At 36.5% G+C, this 23368-nt stretch overlaps 1 protein-coding gene across 2 annotated transcripts in view; it reads right to left on the reverse strand.

Moving 5' to 3' along the window:
• Positions 1-22907, reverse strand: part of LOC135704438 (uncharacterized) — a 175008-nt gene extending 152101 nt beyond the window's left edge. Inside the window, exon 1 of one of the 2 annotated variants that reach the window (XM_065225902.1) lies at positions 22561-22907. In XM_065225902.1, coding sequence (XP_065081974.1) covers positions 22561-22757 — 197 coding nt within the window. In that variant the 5' untranslated portion in view covers positions 22758-22907. The remainder of the gene's footprint in view (positions 1-22560) is intronic. The other variant, XM_065225901.1, reaches the window with a different exon arrangement.
• Between the last annotated feature and the right edge of the window lie 461 nt (positions 22908-23368).

Consider the following 23368-nt stretch of genomic DNA (forward strand, 5'->3'; position numbering starts at 1 on the left):
CGGCCGGCGCTAGTATTGCCTAGTTTGAGATCACCAGTTTTTACACATTGAGATAATTGCTATTGCTATTGTTATTATTATTTTTACAGTCAACTATGTTTATTTTAGATGTGTGCAGTTTTACAGCTTTAACTCTGCTCCTTTGCAAAGCTGAAGTAGCTAGTGGAGAAAAGTTATTCATGTGCACTGTTATAAAACCAGCCTATACTCAGCGATCATGTTGCAGATGTAGATTTGTTTACATCAGTTCACAGTGTTGGCGTAGCTAAATTGGTATTGTCAAGGTGTGTCAATGCGGTCGTCTCGAGTTTGATTCTAGGTTCCGGCACAGGATAACAATTTAATGGTGTGCTTCTAACTAATTTTGAGTAATTTTATTCTCAACTAAATAAAATCAATAAATTCCTCCATAAAAAGAAAACAATATTTAACACGGCTTTAAGAGAAAGCTTGTAATGATTATTGGATAACAGGGAAAAGGTTGAATAAGCGCATTTCAAGTTCACACACAACTAAAGAGCAGAATAAAAGCTGTATATAAGCGCAAATGGATATGTAATAAGAGCTTGTCCCAACCGTCTCAACGGCCATAAGTAGCTGAGTAAGTTCACCAGATTTGTTTGTATAAAGGTTGAGTAAAGGTTACTTTATATCGTATAACGTTCGAATACAGCTTGAGGCTGTATAAAAGAAATGAGTAAAGCGTTTACATTGTGAACATTGTTAGTTGGGTAGTCCATCCAATCGTGCTGGTAAATCATCTGCGCCATTAAATGTGATGTGATATGTGATATGATGATGTGAGTTTAATAAAATGTCAGATCTCTTCTCCTACTCTATCTCGTCGAATGAACAAATGCTAGCTATTGTACTTCTGTTCAGAAGAATATCAATGATCGATATTACAAAGCATGTTTCAAAGCATGCTAGAAACTGATTAAAATATAGTTGAAGTTACTTTTAACAGGAAACCGTTTACAGCGAGGATTTTTTTATTCAAGTGATTTTAATTGATCAACATCATGTCCATAAGAGGCGTACCAGTCAACGCCTGAAAGCCTCTATAGTAAATAAAAATAAGAGGCAATAAATGTAATGGGGAATTATGGTGCATCGCTTAAATAAAAGCTTCTTTCTCAAAGTTTTAAAAATCAAAATATCTCTAAATATTGCTTCATGGTTGTAAAGTTCGAGTGGTAGGAAACTGCTCAACTAATGTGATTAATTTTCGCACACGGTAGTGCGTATTCACCAATGAAAAGAACAACGTTTTCCAATCTGCAAAATTTCAACCACATGCTATAACGCAGCACACATCACCTGTCCCTCTTAATGATGGGCTGCTGAAAACAGGATGATGCTAAAGGGTTTTCACGAAACAAGAATGCACCTGCTCGATAATGATGGCTCGATAATGAACCAAAATTGTCGCGCTTGCTGTTAGCTGAAGAGCGACATAATGTGATTCATTCATATATGCGCGTGCCATCAGAGAGCGAAACGTAATAACATAAACAGAGCGCTGAAAAATCTATAAATCACATTGTACTATCTGAGGTCGCTAACCGGCTACAATTGCAGGTGTATCAGAAACAAAATACCAACAAAAGAATCATGCTTGTCTGGATGGATTTGGGAGTTTATGCTGGAATGGAATACAATCCAGGATAAATAACAGTTCCAAACATTATGAAAATTTTAATTATTAATTTATCAGAGGATCAGGAGATCTTCTGTAAGATGATTCTATGAACTGAAGATATGAAAGTACTTCAGTTAGTTAACGCTATAATGATATGTTCAGACTACAGTGTTATAACGTATTATAATAGTTGTCGACAAGAAAAATGTCATCAACATAGCCATGTAACATGTTATAACTCCCCAGTCTGAAGATAGAATTATAGTACGTTCAGACTACAGAGTTATAACATGTTATAGCGCTATCTTGATGGTCGTTTCTGTGTTGCAATTATTTGACAACCGTTATAACATGTTATAACTCTCCAGTCTGGACAGCGTTTAAGAGGAGACGCGAGAATTTTTACAACAGGGTATCAAATAGTTTTTGCGCGGTCGTTTCTGCGAAAGAAGAAGAACGCGTCACAGACAAAAAGAAACCATTTGTCTCCTCTTCCTTTTAGGAATTACACTTTAAAGGCACTTTAACACGCACACTTAAAAAAAATTCATGTAAATTTAGGTGCTCTGAGACTGACATATACGAGCGTAATTTTTGACATAAAATTGAGTCGTAATAGACGCAAAACTCAGCTTAATCAAACGTACTTTTCGTCGAGTACCGAACTTTTCAGTCTCAGAGCACTTAATTTTACATGACATGTTTGTTTACGTCTCATCCTTTATGTCAAAGATGGATTCCGTCACGTGTAAAATTAGGTATTTCTAAGTGTGCGTTTTATGACATTCGAGACCAGTCCGTGGATACAATTTGAACTTCTGCGTGAGAGATGTCGATGCTAATGCTAACCATTGCACCAGGTCTTTTGCACTATGAATTTGGAAAGTGTGTTGTGCATAACTTATCGTAAAGCTTATTTTTGCATGAAGACAACAAATGTTCATCTTTCACGCATTGTTCGTCTTTACCGGCTTTCACCCATGCACAAAACGCTGGTATACATTGACGTGGAAGATCAACTTCCAAATGATTATCAATTAGTAAAATCTACAATATTATCACAATAGGTATGCTCTAATTAGACATGACCATTCAATTGACACGAAAATAATCAGAAAGTCGAAAATGGAAAGATAAATAAAACTTTACGGCTTCCATTTTCCACTTGAAAAATTCCGTGCAGCAGGGGATTTAATTTATTCAATGAAATTGAACCCGATTTAGTACCAGAAGTGCTTTTGGGTGCACCCAACCACAAAATAAAAAAGTTAAGGAAAGTTTTTTTGCTCTTTCCCTTAATGCAAACTTTTGATTTGTAAATTCAAAACCGCTATTGCACCAGCTACGCTAATGCTTCATTAGGTAACCTCTACCCATAATCGCATAACTATATCCTATGTGAATAGTATACCAAGCTGATACGATTTTGGGCTGTACAATAGAGTGGCGTTCTATGACAATCCTGAACGTTTTTATGTTAGTGGTAAATTTGCTGCTCTTTTTTTACCATCAAGAAATGAGGGAACAAAGTTGTTTGAGACCAATAATATAATTGATATTGTAACCTTATTTTTCCAAAGTAGCTCCATTTCATAAACTAAATAGTATGGAAAACACAAAACATTGAGATAATTATTTGTCATTAACAACCAAGTTTAAAACTTCTTGTGTATATATTTATAATATCATGTATATCCATTATGCGAATAATTTAAGGAATCAACTCCTAATTGTGAAGCAGGTCTATTTGACCCGCATTTTTGGTTAATTCATGCAAATTTTCTTGTGCAATTTTATTATCTAACATCCACACTATAGTTTTATTACTCACTCTCACAAACATGTTCTGTTTCAGCGTTGATATGACTTATTAATGGCTTCGATCTCAAACAAAAGCGAACCCATTGGCGGACTACATTATTTAAATGGCATTCGATTGATTAATGACCTGTCAAAAATCTTTGTGGATGCTTAATATTAGCAAATGAACAACTAATAAACGATCAATCTTTTCCACACGATGCTTTATTACTTATATACGAGACTTCTCCAATTACGTCACGTTAAGGCAGACAATAATATTTCCGTGGTTTCAAGTCGTGTAAATCTTTCAATATAACTTCATCTCAAAGCCACCTATTTCTTAGCTTCTCTGCATTCTCCTCCCTCCAAATAGCCAGCAGAATTCATTTTAGATCAATAGGAGATAATATCTTGAAAGCAAGCTGGGAGGGGTTGGAAGATTCCTAAATATGTTCTTGCACCACTTTACAAATGAACGAAGGCTCTCAAATATGTTTCGCGACTATTATCGAAAACCAGGAAGACCAACCCAGCAACAAACGAGCGGTAAATTGATGTAGTCGAGTGGCTGCTGCTGAATCGGTCGTGGAACGGGTGCAGTCGATTATTATTGAAATCGCTTCGATGTTGTCTGGTACCTTATAAGGAATAATCTACAATCGACGGCGGCAAGACTTGCCTGGTGAGTTTTGCATCAATAGCGGTTTCATGAAACGAGAGACTTCCTGTTATTCAAATTTACAAAACGATGGATTTTGACGCCATGTTTACGGAGAGCGTACAGTGACAAGAAATTTCGAATCAATGCTGAGTTGTCTCATAAATGCCAATAGCTTTTGATATGAATTGAAGATTGCCCCACTTGAGCAGGCTTTAAACTTGTAGAAATTTGAAGAAATAATATCAAACTAAATCTTATTATAGGTTCAACTGGAAATGCGTTGCAAGTTGAAAAAAGTGACTAACTTATGGAATCAGTTCACAAAGAATTGTTTGGTCTTAAAGATAATACATAATTAAGTGAAGGCAACCATTTTTTTTTTTGTTGGAAAATTAATTCGATTGATACCATCAAATAAATACTACTACTAGGTGCACCCTATATGGAGCTACCTAGAAAATGCACCATTTTTAAATTGAATAGGAAAAAACTCCATGATGAAGCCGGCTGGGTTCAATTCCCGGTCCGGTCTAGAAATGTTTCGTTTCGACTGTGGAAGTGCTCAAAGAACACTTAATTGAGAGCCGTCGTTAAGGCACAGTAATTGCAAAGGTTGCTCCATAACTGTATAATGGAACACTTACCCTTTAAAAAAAAAGCGCCGAATGAGAAAGTGATCCATTAATGTGAAATTTTAAGTCACTATCTTTTTACGATGGCGTTAATCCAATAAGCTTACTCAGTGTTTGTTTTACCCGTAGACAATACACAGCCACCAGCTCCAATGAAACTTAAATGCACATTCAGTGTATTTTGAGTAACACAGCCTTTAGTGCGAAAGAACATGATACAAGCCCATAAATGTTGACTTTTGAATTTCTATGAACTAGAGACGAGTGCCAGCAGACTACTATACACAACTGCACCTACGCAAGTGTTGCAAGGAATTGTTGTAAATTTCTATAGATCTATCGAAAGCATGGCGTTCCATTGGAATTGATGCTGTCAGTTTGTAAAGTGCGCAGTTGAGCCAGAATAAACTAATACTTTTACTTTACTGCGTTCGGATTTCGGTTGAAGGCCCCAACTACGCGGTTGTGATTTTTGGTGTTGTACGGAATACTTTTTCCTTCACTTCTGGGCTTCCGATCGGTGGTCAACCGTTCCTCGAACCGCTTAATCACTCGCGACACCGTGGAATTCGCGATTCCCAACGTTTTAGCGATGGAACGATGCGAGAGATCCTTGTTCTCGTGATGAATGCGCAAGATTTTATCACGCACGAGCTGTTCTTTTGACTCCATTTCCGCGAGTTTTGATCACAGGACTTTAAAACTTGCAGGATGTAAATAATGCACTATGAACTAAATCCACCCAAACTTTCATTAAATTCTACCCAACGGTTAAAAAGTTAGAGCAATTTCATAGTGTGGCAATTTCATCGTGGACACCCTTTATAAAATTTTCCTAATTTTAAAATGTGTTGGTAACCTTACAGATTGTTATGCTCTAAGATCGTTACAAATATAAGAAATCTCTTTATCAGAAAATTGATTCAACTTCAAGATTTCAAATGATTTCTAAATCTCATGCACACTTAGAAATAACTAATTTTACATGTGACGGAATCCATCTTTGACATAAAAGATGAGACGTAAACAAACATGTCATGAAATATTAAGTGCTCCGGGACTGAAAAGTTCGTTGCTCGACTAAAAGTACGTTTGATTGAGCTGTATTTCGCGTCTGTTATGACTCAAATTTATTTCAAAATTGACGCTCGTATATGTTAGTGCTCGTATCAGAGCACCAAAATTTACACGATTTTTTCTATGTGTGTAGTACAATCTCACCAACACTAAAGTCCAACGTCTGTAAAAGCACCTACTACTTAAAAAAGCACCCCGTGGAGGCTTCTTACACTCACACTTAAAAAGTTTGCTATAATCAATTGTACCTGACAAAGATAGGTATACTGTCACCATTGTAATTATTCTGCTACATATATATTGGGAAGTCCTTCACCTGTTCCATTCAGTTCATCTCTCTTAGCGTTTCAAGTTAAAAAGCAAGTTATTTTTTGACCATGGATAACAATTTCAAGCAGGATTGCTTCAACTCACTTACCATAAAAAAATGTTTTTCGGAATTATAAATTCGTTCGATGTTATTATGATATTTTGAGCTTGTAAATAAAAGAGGGTTCAAAGGCAAGTGTTTGACTTATAAAACCAGTCAATTTCGCTTTCAGAGTGACACAATCAGCGATTTTATGATTCGTGAGCGTTCAAGCAGAATGAGCGTTCATGAGTAGTAAAATCGCTGATTGTGACTATCTCAAAGCGAATTTGACAAATTTTATGAGTCAAACACATGCCTTTAAACCTCTTCTTGTATCTAAAAAGTACAAAATATCATCATAACATCAAATGATTCCAAAATTCCGAAAATCATTTTTTTATAGCAAGTGAGTGGAAGCAAGCCTAATTTCAAGTGTTGTAAGCCTCTACCTAAATCAAAGAACTGTTGTTCATAAACAATAAACTTGTCAGATGGAGTTATAGAATAATAAAATGTTTTGGTAGTAAAATACCGCAGGATAATTCTTTGAAAATGTGTAGTAGATGCCGTCTTCAAGTTTATCGTTTTCCATCAAACAAAACGCCTTCGAGTGACGGATTGCAGCAAGATGTGGAACAACGATGTGAATATCATCTCATCGGCTACGTTTCTGGCTTCAACAACTTCAGCAGATTCTGTTGTCAATAGAATCAGTTTGTCCCATAATATTGAGACATTCAACCAAGACATCACGGGTATCCATGTTTCACCGATTTCGACAAAGAGGCAGAGAAGTGCGTGTTGCCTCAACAAAAAAACATAGAAATCATGGATGGGGTTAAGCGACACATATTCGACCTTTCGGAAGATGATGACCAAGGAATCCTCAACGCCAAGGCTAAGGAAACGATGAAGTGATGAGCCAACTGAATGAAAAATACGCGGATCTGGAATGCACTCCAGAAGAAAAGATACAAGTATTATCCGTATTACTCAAATCTTGGTCAGTACAAAGAATCATGGATGAATTCGGTGTCAACAGATATACTGTAGCACAGGTAAGATTTATACAATTTATAAACACCATTAAGCAAAAATTAAAAGTATTTTTTTTATCTAGTTCGCGTTAGCTTTACGGAGCCGATAATTCGTTGTTCTTTGTTTGTAACAAAATTCACTTAATTCTATGTCTAGTAGGAGTTGGGCCGAATACTCGCGGCTTACTCGAGGTTAGAGGGGTACATTGTCGAAGGATAGGAAAAGGGGAGGAGCTTGGGGTAGGGTTTCGTTGTCTCATCAGAGCGATGTCGCCAGTATGAATGGTAGTGTGGTTCTAGATTCGTCTGGAGTTTGACCGGCTATGGTGACCAGTGGGCGACGATGAGACTCATCGAGACGGGGGACAAGACAAACAAAAACTAATAAAGAGATACAAAAGACAAACGAATTAAATTCTTATACTAGACATTTGCAGAAACACATAAATCGACTGCATAAAAATTAAAAGTAATTCTCATTTTCTTTCTTTCCACGTGAAAAATTTCGTGTCATGTTTTTTTGAAAAATATATATTCAATTTTTTTTTAATACACCCTTTCCAAAAGTTACAGCGAAGAGAAAAATCATATTACAATGAAAAATGCCATTCATAGCAGCGAACATGTGAGCAATGCTTCATTCAAATCGGAAGGGGTCGAGGCAAAATTGACATATTTTTTAGCGTTTGTGCTCGTGTGTGATTTTGAAATTTTCTGACGAACTGGCCATAAGTTCTTCCTGTCTCTACATGGAAAATCATCCAAATTTTTTTGTTAATCTCTACACGCAGATCAAATGACATGAACTAAAAATGTAGCTATTGGTTGTTATTTCAGAATTATTAGTTGCGTATATAGCCTTCGCGAGATGTTTTTCTACCCGCAATTTAGTTAACTTAAATATTACAAAATGATGCACTAAGGAAACTTTTATAATTAAATAAAATTATCCGGAACATGGTTGAAACCGAGACATCAAAATGTTGGAGATATGTGCTTAAAGAATATTCTTAATAAACGAACGTGAAATGCTCTTAATTTTAATTTTTAAAGATTCCTTACTGAAACTATCATTGAACCTGAAATTGTTTTTGATGAGACGTGCTTCAATTGTTTCGAACGAAAGGAGATTTTTCAGTGTTCACTCGGCTGTCGACAAAAGCAGGCCACTCTCGATGTGTGCTACGCGATCGTCTGTTTTCTCGGCAGCAACCATTGTGTGGTCCTCCTCATTGTTCTTCATCAGCAGTTCTTTCGGTCGATGCGTCGTCGACTTTGGAAAGCAACCGTTTCGTGATGAGTGTGTGAGTGCTGACCACGTTTTGCGTCCATTGCTGCAATGGACGCGCTCTGACCCTCGTTGGCGTACAACAATTTGCCATACAATGAAACTACTGGAAGCGGCTCCAGTTCTGATGGAGGAGGCTTTTTGGATAGCGGAAGATAAAGTGTTTATTGTGTTGTACCTTTTGACTATAGTATTAAAATGTATTGTATAGTGACCAAGAATCATCGGCTCTGTAAAGTTAATTCGGTTGAGCCTTATCAAATAAATTAATAAACAAAAAAAAAGAAAGGAGATTTTTGAAGCTTCTAATCAAACAATAACTGTTTTTATATTCAAAGTGTTTTTTATGTTACTTCATACGCGAAGTTAACGATTTTCAGAGTTGGTTGGAAATGCTAACGTGAAGCTTTAGTGTGATGATTTATTAGCTAGAGAATGATCTTTAGAAGAATGTAGGTGGATAGTTCCGTTAGAGTACGGCAGTATGAAAATTGAATAGAAGTTGAAAATGAGCGAAGGGCCATTAAATACTGCCGTACTGCCGTAAGTGGAACCAGAGCCCGAGTTTCTGGGGATGGGGATGGGTGGCATTCACTAGCCCGAGAATACCCTCCACATGCTAGCCTCTTCACCAACCATACATCAGTACACACTCATCGAGTCAGTAATTTTTACCGAGTTTTTGAATTGCTGAACTCGTCGGTAAAATTTAAAAAATCTGTGAAAAATTCAAAGTTGAGGAAATGTGTTACGAAAATTTACAGACTAACATCTGTTCCCCGTGTAATGATGAAAAATAAAATTTATCGATTTTATCCAATCTTTACGAATAACAGGCATTTGAATTTTAACCGAGTTAGTAATCCAAAAATCTAGTAAAAAATACTGACTCCTGTAAAAAAATCTAAGTGTGTATACAGAAGCAGTGGAGTTGCATACTCCTCCATCGAATCAGCACCGCAGCTGAGCTGCGAGTGCTATGAAATAAAAGGGACATCGACTTATTACCACTACCTACTTCTCTCCCTTCCGCTCTAAGAATTCGCCGATTCGGTGTCTCTCGTTGTGCTTTCTGCTGAGACTGAGCAATATTCGATACCGCGAAACATCTCCGCAGTTATGTTTTCTTTCGGCGCAGGAGATGTGCGGTACTTAAAAGTTAAGAATGTAGCTAAACATTTACAATAGCATTCTACCAAATTTTCATGTGCGTAGTCCACTGCAACAGCCGAACGTACGAACGAATAGGGTGACTATAGCGCATTTTAAGAAAACGTCACTAGTTTTTATGGCTGTTTTAAATCAATAATTACGAAGAAACCATAAAGCCTACAAGGTTACTACCAAAGGCACAAATCTAGGGAACTGCATGGAAAATGTTTTGTAGAACAACTAAATAAACAGAAATGAAAATTTTCAACTTAAAAACACTTAAATGTATGAAATTTCACCAGTTTTTTTGATACTTTCAACATACTTTTCAATTTTAATGTATGATAATTAACTTTAATCGAGTTCTTTTTCAAAGAGCATTAATAGCTAAGACTTTAATCTTTCATTTGGTATGTTGAAATGAGAAAACCACATTAAGATTAAAAAAATATAGCTAACCAAAGTTGGCAAAACAAAAAAACATAAAATGTTGAATAACTCACTTAGCAGTCATTTCCGACCCTATGTTTCATGGGGATTTTTTCATAACTTTAGGAGCCCTATCTACCCTGAAAATATGTAAAACCCGGAACCAAACACCCTGTATATCTTAGAACAACTGAATCAGAGGCAAACGGAGACTTACCAGCCCAGGGCTGAAAGTCTCCTTAATAAAGATAAAAAAAAACCGACTCGAGTAAATACAGCATAATTCTGAAGACCTTATTATTAACTAAGAGGATTTTGTTTTATTTAGGTTGCAGACCGCATTATTGTATAAATATATAAACCAGCTTACAATGATAAAAAACACTTAGATATATATCATAACAATTAAGGCTGGTACGTTACTGCAGTAACTGGAGCACCTAGGTTAAAATGAAATGTAATTTATTTTGAATTTGGAACAAATAAAGAGTTAAAAAAAAAAATAAAAAAAAAAAAAAAAAAAAAAAAAAAAGCTTACAATGATAGCTAATATTGCCTGCTGAGCGTACCCTATCCACTAACAAAAATACCATGACATTTATGAAAAGTTGTAGACTTATTTGCATCTTTCTTAATGGCGGAGTACACTTTAATTTTTCAAAAAAAAAAATCAATTTTTTTTTTTTGCTTAAAATGTTCCTTGGGATGTATACTTTAATTTAGAAAAGACTCCAAGTCCGCCAGAATATTCCTTGCCGCTTTACGAAGCGATTTCCTAAAACATGTACCGGCGCGCTAAGAGAGCATCTTTATCTTTAAACGCGTTTATCTCGAAACGGGGTTTTTCAAACTGGCGTGGGAAATAACTCTAACCAGTTATCATCAAATTTGGATATCTTCTAGGTTTTCTTGTTCAAAATTAAATTCTGCTTAGAAATACGTACCCACATTTTCGATTTTGTCAAAAATGGGTTTTTAATCCACGATTTTGTAAGCATTTTTAGAGTGAAAAAATGGACTTTATTTCCTAAAGCCACAACTTTTGAAAAAATTTATTTAAAAAACACCGAGAAAAGTTTAAACGGATAGCGTATCTATAAGCGGAATTGAATAATACCTGCGATTATTTTTGAGTAGCATATAGCACTGTGCACTAGAAAATTACTAATTTAGAAATAACATCAGTGATTATTCATTTTCACGAAGAGATAAGTCTTCCGTTTCAACTTCCTCGCGCGTTTCAACTTAACCCGGTGTAAGTCTCGAAATCACTAAAATGCTACGTTTCGAAGTTATTGATTTTATCTTTTGTCTTACTAGATTGCATTCTTGGCCTTTGTACCGCATGAACAGATTCAGTGGTTGTGGAAGACTTTTCAAATAAGTGTGTAAAATTAATTACCTGATTTAATGAAGAAAGTACGTTTACATCAGCACATTACACCATGAAAATTATCTCCTGAACGAAGTTGCTTGATTTTTTTTTGCTTCTAATAAATTGTGCCTCAATTAGTACTAATTCAAACGAACGATTATAGTCTTTATTTTTATTTAATATTGTTTTCAAATTTAAATCTGATAAAATTAATACATACACTTAAAATGTATCCCAATGGTTATGTAGCTCTTATTTTCCGGCGTAATCGTTCAAAAAATTGAAAACGTTCCTGTAGGTGTGAGAAAAGGGCTGAATCCATCGATACGCATCGTTTCACCTAATTGAAATTGCTGCATCCTGTCTTGATAATGCATGAAATTTCAAAAAAAAAACAGGATCGAAAAATCCCCCAACATGGCTCGTGAGTGCTCGTTATCTCATTCGAACATGTTTTTCTTCTTCTTTGAATACTCCCTGCGAGCACATGTTCCACCGCATCACATGAAAATGGTTCAGCTACCGCAACAATTGCCTGCAAATGTCGAAGGATTAGTATCGGTGACTAAGTGGAGCCGTTAGTGGATGGTCGAGAAAGCAATTGCGTGCTCCGGCATTTCTCTGGTGCTTTTTCGTACCTACCAAAAAAGCAGGAACATTCACGTATGCTGCAGGCATCTCCTGATGGGTACTTTTTTGGCTTAAATGATAGACTGCATCAAGATTAAAGCATGAAAAGCTTTGCAGTAGGAAACAAATGGACAGCCGTGATTAATTGCTTTCAGCTCTGGACTATCATCAGTCTACCATCGATTTGTTTGAATTAATTAGGGGAAATGGCTCTAATGTTGGCCTATGGATCTAAGATTGGCCCCATCGCTAAAAACTTGCTATTTATCAATTGTATCTAGATGAACGCGTCATTGGGACGGTACTAATGGATATTTTTGGTTGCTATTGAAAATTTAGTCGATTGCTATGGGCCCAAATTAGGGACACTTAGGCCGACATTACATACATTTCCCCTATGTTGCTACATATTCTAATCAAAATTTCAAATGAGTATTTCGCATGAAAACATATTTCTCGGAATAATGAAAGCATAAAATTTTATGATCACATATTTTACTAGCAAGTAACAAGAAGATGTTGCAAAGTATGTGTTTGACTCATAAAACCTGTCAATTTCACTTTCTGAGCGTCGCAATCAGCGATTTTATGATCGTTGAATAAGTAAGTGAGAGAGTTAGTGAATGAAAAATTATAAAATCACTCTGCTCCTCTGCATAAAAAACACGGGCAGGTTTTCTTAGTTTTACCTTTCTACGATTCTAGTTTAAGGAACCCATTAAAAGTCTGTAATCAGGAAAAGCACGACATACCATGCTGATAGAAACGGAATTTGTATTTTTAAGTTGGTTAATCTTTCCACCTCCCACACAGTTCGAAAAATTAGTGTGAAATTCTGTTTCTATGATGCACATAAATAGAGCGTCATATAGGGGAAATGCAGGTAATGTCGGCATAAGGGTCCCTAATTTGAGCCCATACATAAATTCAGCAATCGACTAAATTTTCAATAGCAACCAAAAATATCCATTAGTAACGCCCCATTAACGTGTTCATTTAGATAAAATTGATAAATTGCAGATTTTTAGCGATGGGCCCAATCTTAGATCCATAGGCCAACATTAAAGACATTTCCCCTATCATACAAGTTTACATTATAGATCGTGTAAATTCATGCGACATTTCATGAAATATTCCTAATATTGTATGTAACACCTCTCACCCCAGTAGGCCTGGGTTCAATCCCAGTCGGCGCCACCGGGATGTTCTGAGGAATTACATCTCTGATCTGTCTTGCCTTCGGAAGGCAAGTAAAGCCGTTGATCCCCCCGGTTCATGAGTTTGATGGGTCGATAGGTAGGGTCCAGGTGTGGAGGTGCCTCCCATTGCATTGGTAGCATTGGTGCTCAGCACGGAAAACAAGATCGACGGAAAACAAATAAAGGGAAAAAAAAATGTATTCAACCATCCACCTTTGTAAGCATTTAGCTACATTTCATGAAAGTTGTTAGTTTACGTAAAAATTAATTTTACATGCGTGAATATATCCCGATTAAAATTCAGATTTTTTCTGTGTAGAAATTGAGTTTGACAATACAAAAATGAAAATTTTACCGCTGTGTTCTGGTGAATTAGTATGAGCATCTCGATATCTCCCTTCCTGAATCTTATATAACATCGATTTTCAACCTGGCATACGCGTACTCCCACTGATTGAAAAGCACAACAAACTGAAGCGATGAAGATCGAGATTGATCTAACGGAGGAGCAACGTGCTATACATAATTTTAAGAGCAGCGCACGCTTTCAAGCAGTTTTCAACAATTCTGTCTGTAAAAAAAAACACGTCATATGTGTGCGTGACGCTGATAAAATGCTAATAGAAATGCGGATGCAGCTTATATTGACAAGGATATTTAAATTCCCCTAGATGAAAAAAAAAATCCCACACGAAAAATTACCGAATTTTATCTCAAAGGAATATGGCAAAAAACTAGAAGCAAATGAACAAAAAGTTTGGTTTTTCCATAGTAATTTCTATGTAACATTCAAATGGGATGCGCAGAGTCAGTTTCTATCCAAAAGAGTTTATGGGAGCCTGATCAGGACCGGATTTGAAACCGTTTGGGCACTGTAAAGCGAAAATTTCAAATGTTTCATCAGTCCAATGTTCACTTGTAGATATACGCAGAGTACCTAGTTATAGCCAATGATAAACCAGTCCGTGGTGGTAAATTTCATTGGCGTCATGTGAGAATGTCAAAACAGATTCTTCCATTATCTACAATGCACATTCATACTATTTAACTATGACAAAGCTCTCATGATATTTTTTTACTGCAAAGTGGTTCTAAAACTACTCATAATATCAAAAAAGTATGATATGTTGTATTAATTTGTTCAGTGAATTATAACTATCTGCCTCATATCAGACTTATAAGCCATCCATAATCAGGAATAAAAAAAAACTAAAGTTATCGGTAGATATTTCTGCCAACTTGATTATTTGGAAATGCAAGTTCTGAAATTCTGTGTAATTGATCAACGCCTGGAACGTCTAGCCTAAGCAAGGATTGAATTTCAACACTGTTCTTTGTTTTGCGCAAACAACAAACTGCCGAGGTTCGCTATTTTTACTAATATCCACACCAGCCAAAGCGAAGTGATTGAATTTCACTTACGTAGACGAAAACACACTGAATGTCTTAAAAGACCTCTTCGTGCTTGTCTGACACTGTGAACGGTTCCGTGCTCGATAAAATTGAGTTCAATGGAAAGCATATCACGAAAGTTTAAGGAAGTTCTGCCAACCCAAAGGCTCCATCTACACGATAAGCTAACAAACCTTATATCACATTTATGGGTCGAACAACCGCACAGTTTGAGGAGTTCATGTCCCGTTTCACAAACAAGCGTAAATAATGATCATGACAAACAGTAGCGTCAAATTGTTTTGAAATTTGGAGGGTTGGGGGGGGGGGCGGTCAAAAGTGCTTCACTCCTCCCCTCCCCTTAAGTTGGTGTCTGTGATGACAAATATGAATATATACATGTTCTGTTCACATACCGATGCTGTCAAGGTGTTTATTCGTCGCTTCACATAAATAAAAAGTAGAATAGAAAAATTGAAACGTCTGCATTTGAACGAGGCAAACAAATATGGGCACCAATAATGAAGTCGTCTCCCAGCGGGTAGTCAAAAGGATGGGGTGAAAAATTGCGTGCGAAAAAAGTGCAAATAAATCAAAATTTATGTGCCCCGAAAGCACTTAATTTAGGAGAAATATTTGTGAAATAGTATTGTTTGCGTCCTAGAATTGAGTTAAATCCGGCTTCTGTGTGTTGACATAAGTTCATATTTCAAAATATTTTGAAACTTATGCTTTCATCGAGGAAAGAAAATAAAGCACTTGAGGCAATAACATAACGGGTTGTTTCTTTTCGAATGCACAAAACAAAAACCTGTGAGCAACAGTCACCCAAGCACCACGTTTTTGGGTTAAACAAGGTGACCAATATTTTCCTTCAGATGGAGCCATGTAGTCTGTGCCAAAGCCATAATGGTTTATATCGATTGTAAACATCGAGGACTTCCCAGCATATAACTTTTCGAAATATTCTACAACCTCAGCCGAAAGCATATAACATATCGGAGCACGTACGAGGAAATGGAAAATAAAAATGCTTTCGCATGTGAAAAATTGGTGACATCATACCGCAATGGTTGGAGCCGGTGCCAATCCGGATGTCTAATCCGTGTCTAGAAAAATTATGGATATTTGGCATTCGCAACCACTTGTCGCAATAAGGAAGATTTATATTATTTGCCTTTCGTGTCTGACAGTGGTTTGATTTCAAATGAAGGATGTACTATTCATAAAAATCACGTGATCTACGGTACTAAAATTTGTACAGGTGATTTAAGAAAATATAATTCTAAAAAATGTCGATCCATTTTGTAAAATAGAGGGAAATATTTTCAATCGGAACATAATAAAGTGGGGGAACTCGAAGTTTGGTGAAATCATGATAACCTACTGTTGGTACAAATATGATAATTGTGGTCATTTAAAAAGTTGCAACGAAATGCATGCTAAAAACGAGGGTTAAACATCCATGCTGATAAATGGGTGCAATTTCAATCCCAAAAATATAGTCGACTAATTCCTTAAAAATTGTATTTTTTTTTTCTATGGACATTATGACCAAAGAAGAACTGCTTGCTCTAAGCTAATCGTTGAGCAGTTGATAATTGAGAGCTGTAGGGGCTGCCACCCTATGCAATTAAATTAGTTACTAAACATTTCCAGCCAAAAAAAAATATACCCAACCTTCTCCGATTTGCAAGAAACTTTGCATAATTGTTTATTCTGGACAAACATTCACATTTGTGAACATTTTTTTATAAATCGTAAAACGAATATATAACTTAAGGAATAATCGAACTTACGTTAAGACAAACGAAAAATAATGTCTATATTGGACCAATATATACAGTATTTAATTTAAAGAATTTTGACTAAAAAATTAAAAAAAATCTTAAGAACATGAATGGCAACAAATGTCTATGCTCAATTGTTTTTTTTTTTGTTTTATAAAAACGCTAGTACAAAATGCAAACTTTTTAAATATTGACAACATTGAATTTTAAGTATTGACAAAAAAATGTTGGACAAAAGCTTTTGGTAACATTTTTGTTAATACCGTAAAACTGGGTATCTTTGATAATGCGGGTAGCTTTGAGAGTAGAATGTAGTGATTAAATTTTCTTTCTGCGTATTTCCCGAATTAAAAACATCATGACCATATCACAAGTATATGTTACATATTTCAACGACGAACCAGTTAACGGCTGAAAATCACTATAATAAAGAAATCAATCAGTAAATTAATTTTGCCAACATATTAAAATACGGTTATCTTCCATTTAATTCCACTTTATTAATTTTGGTATCCATGACAGATACGGATTTCGACTACAATATGCAGTCTTTATCAGTGTCATTCCCACTAAAGAACTTAAGGGGGTTAGATTTTGATAAGTTCAACATTCATTAAGCATTATCAAAGTAAAAACAAAGTGCTAATGTTCGGTCAAAAAAACTAAACAAATATTGCAAATGCAATAATTTCCGTTAAACATATTATTGACAAATTGACTCTAGGATCCTCAGTACTCGTTAAAAAAAAATCTTATTGCTGTAAATATTATTAGGAATATACTTTAAAAAAAAAACTATCAATGTTACCCCGTTTTATGGTACATTTTTTTCCCATGATGTATGCTTAGGAAAAAATATGTAAGTGCACTTAAGATGTTTTTTGTTCAAGAATTACAAAAATACAGTGTCTGTGCTAAGTTCAAATTTTTTACCAAAAGTGCAGTTTAAATAAACGAATCCTAAACGGGAGCGGGACATTTTGCCGAAGGACGTTTCGTCGGAGGCCATTTCGACGAATGGGTCATTTCACCGAATGGGTCATTTCACCAAATGGGTCATTTCCCCCAAGAGCAACTCTTTTTCTAAAAGTTTAAAATTTTCTCAAAGCTCAGTTAATATTGAAATCAGTCTAGAAAAAAGATGTAACAAGTCAAAGCGGGAGTAGCCGTCAACAATGCTGATGATGGTACAGCACGCAACAACCACTCTACTGCTTTCTCTCTGAGATGACCACGAGAGGAGCAACACAATAGTTGGGTAAAGAAGAATTGTTAGAAGAATTATAACACACCATCGACTGGAAATGCTCTCGCAACGTGGGGCTTTAGGTAGTGATGAAACGTCGCTAGAACTATTCCACAGCCGCACGCAGTATTTGAGCAAAAGCCTACACTCTTTTTGCCTGTAGTATTGAAGACATACTTCAAATCTCCGCGTACATTGTACGGGTTTAGACAAAAGGTGAGCGTTTGACTTTGTACTGTCGCATTAATGGCCCTTCGCTCATTTTCAACTTCTATTCAATTTTCATACTGCCGTACTTTAACGGGAACTATCGACCTACGCTCTTCTATAGATCATTCTCTAGCTAATAAATTATCACACTAAAAGCTTCATGTTAGCATTTCCAACAAACTCTGAAAAACGCAAACTTCGCGTATGAAGTAACATAAAAACACTTTGAATGTTGTAAAATAAGTAAACTTCAGCCACAAACATGTTGGTGTAACGTTTCATGACAGAATTGTTATCGGAAACAATTTAGTTGAAAACACGACTTGTCTATCTTTTGACTCTAATTGTCATTTTTGAAGATGTTTTTAATGAATAATTGATCCTAGCACACTAGTATGATAAGCATCCTAGCACACTAGCAACTCCGCAGTCTGATGCTATCATAATTTTCAGCAATGTCAGGAATGCTTACTAGCCCCCGACATTCAACAAGAAAAACAAAGTTCCATATTATATCAAATTTTAAATTCGATCCTCTATATTCGTACTTTCTACTCTATCATAAAGGGTGATACGGTCAAAATTTGGTCAAGGGAAAACGCGTGTAAATCGGTGAAATCGTTTATTTAAAAAATCAAATTAAATTTCTTTTTCAATTAGTATAAAATTCAGGAAAAATATTCAGTTAGGCTTCCGCTTTTCCAAATCCGAATTGCCGGGCCTTACGCTTGACCCCTGCCATCAGATTTTGTACAGCCACCTTGTCCACCTTCTTCGCTGCAGAAAGCCAGTTTGCCTTGAACTGCTGCTCACCCTTAGCAGTTTTTTTGGTCTTCTTTAGGTTCCGCTTGACAATAGCCCAGTATCTCTGGCGTGTTGGGAGGGTTCTTGTCCTTGGGAACCACCTGCACGTTGTTGGCGGCGTACCACTCCTTGGCCTTTTTACCGTAATGGCAAGATGCCAAATCCGGCCAAAACAGTACGGAACAACCGTGTTTCTTCAGGAAAGGCAGCAGACGTTTATTCAAACACTCTTTCACGTAAATTTCTTAGTTGACAGTCCCGGAAGCTATGAAAATGCTGCTTTTCAAGCCACAGGTACAGATGGCTTGCCAAACCAGATATTTCTTTGCGAACTTTGACAGTTTCATGTGCTTGAAAACATCTGCTACCTTTCCCCTTCCTTTTGCCGTATAAAACTCCTGTCCCGGAAGCTGCTTGAAGTCGGCTTTGACGTAGGTTTCGTCGTCCATTACCACGCATTAAAACTTCGTCAGCATCGTCGTGTACAGCCTCCGGGATCGCGCTTTGGCCGTCGTATTTTGTTTATCATCGCGATTTGGAGTCACTACCTTCTTGTAAGTCGATAGTCCGGCTCGTTTTTTGGCTCGATGCACGGTTGTAGACGATACACCCAGCTTATTTGCGGCATCTCGGAGAGAGAGGTTAGGGTTTCGCTTGAAACTACCGGCAACTCTCTTTGTCGTCTCAGCGGCTTCCGGTTTTCGATTTCCCCCCGATCCAGACTTCCTGGCTGTCGACAAACGTTCCCCAAACACTTTAATTACATTTGTAACGGTTGATTTGGCAACTTTTAGCGATTTTGCCAACTTTGCGTGCGAGTAGCTCGGATTTTCGCGATGTGCGAGCAAAATTTGGATACGCTGCTCTTCTTGCTTGGACGGCATTTTGACAACTGAAGAGTGAATTCGAAAATCAAAATAGGAGCAACATTCTACACACACCCACCTTCAAAATGAGGGGTGTTCAGGTTTTTTAAATGCAAAATTGAAAGAAATACGTCAAGTTGATATTGACCAAATTTTGACCGTATCACCCTTTATATATTGCTCAAATTAAAATCAAATTTTATCAACAGGGTGAAAAGTTATCAACAAAAGATCAATTTGTGTAAAAAATGAGCATGCTAGCCCTGCTCTAAGACTACCATTCAAAATCAATTTATGCATCAAAACCAGCGAATCCAAACACATAAAGCAGCCAGTGAGCTACCTGGGTTACGTTCTCGAATGTCAGTTAATATCGAGTTCGAATGGCATCAACGATAGTATACTATAGATCTATATACTATAGATCTATATACTATAGATCTATATACTATAGATCTCAGTATGCGAAATTCAGTTATGAAGCCACCAAGCATGAATTATAAATCACAAGCATTTATATAGGCCTGCCAATTGTAATGGAACTCTGCAAACAACATTTCACGTTGGAATTGAAAATTAGAATGTTGATGCGTTGATTTCGGGGTTCAAGTGTCATCCCTGAAATCTGCGCACCCAGTGCGGGCTCTTCACCCCCCATCTACGCCACTGCACCAAATTGTACGCAACAAGCACCAACTGATAGGTGTTAAGGTCGGATAAGTCGCAATTGTATATATTTGGGATCAATCAACTGGTTCCTGAGATATGGCGGAACAGGTTCCGGTGAGCACATGTATCTAGAAAAAAGCAAAAATAAGATAAACCCATCATGCGTTGGATTGGGTGAATTTGAAAATATGATCAATAGGAGTCATAATGAGTTTTTTTTTTAATGTTCCGTCGATCTTGTTTTCCGTGCTGAGCAGCAAAGCTACCGACGTCAGGGATGCAGCTCCCACACCTGGACTCTACCTAACGACCCATCAACTCATGAACTTGGGACCATGCCTCAGAAAATCCCGGCGGAGCCGACTGGGATTGAACCCAGGTCTGCTGGCGTGAGAAATAATCACACTTACTACAACAGCACCGGCGCCGCTTATAATGATTATCTCGAACCACACTGATTTCACCCATCATAGGGATCCAGGCCGCTGCGGAATTTAAAGGAATGAAGTATCCGATATGTTAACGAGCCTTGGATCATCTAAACAGTTCATGATGTGGATTTTTTTTTCTAGTTCTTTTAAAATCAAGAAATGGGAAAAAACGAAAGTGGAGGTCAACTGGAAAAAAATGCAATTGCTAGGCAATCGAAACGGTTCCTAAATCCAAACAATTCAAGTACTCTCAAAATGTTCAAATCATCAAATTATTTGGTAATTCATTACATTACAATTTAAAGTTATTTCAGATTAACTGATTCAAATACCAGCTGCATGTGATTGAAATAAATAAATTTATATTTTTTACTGGGTTTTTGAATTGCTGAACAAGTCGTTAAAAATTCAAATGACCGTTATGCGTAAGGAAGCAATGAAATAAAAAAATCTGTCATTAAATGGGGTTAACAGAACTAAGTTTGTAAAGTTCGGATTAAATTTTCAATTTTTTTTTATTTTATATCGATTTTTAAACTTTTACCGAACAGTTCCGCACTCCAAAAACCCGGTTAAACCTTACTGACTGGATTAGTGTGTTTGTTTTGTTTATGAATAGTGTGTTTTATAAAAGAGAGTGTAGATTCATGCTATCAATGAGTTGTAAAGTGTATATTTTTGATAAATTAATAATATTGGTTGTATCATAAACAAGCGTAAAAATTATTTAACGGTGAATCACGAGCTTTTAAATTTTCAAAGTGTGTTTCATTCGACGAAAGATTTCAGCTTGGTACACTAGGAATGCCGTTAATTATTTAGCAATTAATGGATGTTTTATTTTCAACAGTTGTTTTGGCAGCAATTTGGCACCACATTTTCAATAATTTTCACTCAATTTTGAATTGACCTACATTGCTGGAGGATTTATAATGAATATAGCTTATTTTGGTAACTTTTAATCTTATTCCATGTTCTTACAACATGAGTATTATCAAGTTATAAGCGGTCGTCGTGATTCAAGAGTAATTCCGGGGTGATTTGAGATTTTGCAAACAAACACATCAATCGTGGAATTTTCTTCCGAATAAAGGATCTAGGAAACTAACAACATAATCTTGTAGCGGAATGATTCTTCTTTCATTTGCAATAGTATGTTTGCGAGACTGCGTAATTGAAATTGGTATCTTTGTTTACAAAAGTACTAACGCCCTAAACACGAATCGCTTCGGAATTGTATCATTGGAGAATTAAAGCCAACATTTCATTAAGAACCATTTGTAACAGTCAAGATCTGGATATTTAGTCCATAACCGTTGATAATGTCTGCGTTAACGTTTACAATGTAAATTTACTACTGAAGAATTTAACAAAAGTCTAACCGAAGCGTCTTCTTTGTATGAACACTTGAATGAAAACAATTGTTTCGACTTGATTCCATAATGTGGCCCCTGGTCCAGATGACGCATTAATCTAGGATAAATTAATCCAGGCCAACCTATTTTCATCATTTAACAATAACATACTTCTTGATTTGATCTTACAACTCGAAAGTAAATGCCAATTCGTTTTCACTTCAAGGCAATAAAAACCTTCTTCAAGTTTATTGACATAGTCGTCCTTCAATATATTCTTCATAGAAAAACATAAAATGATATGAAGCGTTAGCAATTTTTATCGTACTGCTAAATATCATGCACTTCAAAATACTTTTATTTGCAAGCATACCGTAAAAGGCTTTGTATTTTTTTTTGTTTCACCCGGCGTTAGCTTCGCCAAAACAACGTAATGCTGCCTCATTCTGCATTCATATCACATTAGTTGAGTCGCTATCCGGTAATACATTCTCTCCTTCTTATTCACACTTGCACTTACCTTATAAACTCCCACGACGTCGACAGCTGTTGAGGCGCAGCTAGGGTGGACGAAGAAGTACCGGCTACATGCTTCTTATCAGCTGCCACAGAGACAGAACTGATTTGATCGGCCTTGTCCGCCTTTCGCGTGGACGAACTACGGAAAAGTCTCTTCTTCAATTTTGGCGTCAATGGAGGATCCGGAAACAATCCCATTTTTCACCAAAAACAACACTCTTCTCACAGACACGCTCACACGGACCGAGGGCACTGCACCAGACAAATATAAATGATAATCAAAACACACCCACGGCTTGTTATGCACGAATCATACGCACAAACTATGCACTCCCGTGTTTTGTTGAAGAACGCTTATCAATGCACTAATTCACTGATTATAAAATCTGTTTAATTTTGAATAGTATTTTTTATAACATATAATCAAATTAATACCGAAAGCTAACACGACTGCCGAAAGAAATATTAAAAGTGCAATCAACCCAGCCTAACCGATACGCAACAGAACCCCATCGTACACCGCTCTAGCGTACACATATGTATATAGGACGGTTCGCCATCCGAGGCGCATGTTTGCCAGCTGCGAAGGAAACCATAAAGAATAGCACATCCATGCATAACGTTACGAAAGTTAATCTGATCGACCACCGACGTATCATTCAAGAACTGGTCTGGTTAAGATATAAGAACTGGTATAACTGATGATAGAACATACAAATGTGGAACGTTATATAAGGATGTACTCTGTGAACGGTGTTAGCTCGATTGGAATTGGCCATCTTTTGGTTGGTTTCTCAATTGAGCGTGAG

This window comes from Ochlerotatus camptorhynchus, unplaced genomic scaffold (genome assembly GCF_037179485.1).
Source record: "Ochlerotatus camptorhynchus isolate MF236.1 unplaced genomic scaffold, CSIRO-AGI_Acam_v1.1 ptg000240l, whole genome shotgun sequence".
Classification (NCBI taxonomy): domain Eukaryota; kingdom Metazoa; phylum Arthropoda; class Insecta; order Diptera; family Culicidae; genus Ochlerotatus; species Ochlerotatus camptorhynchus.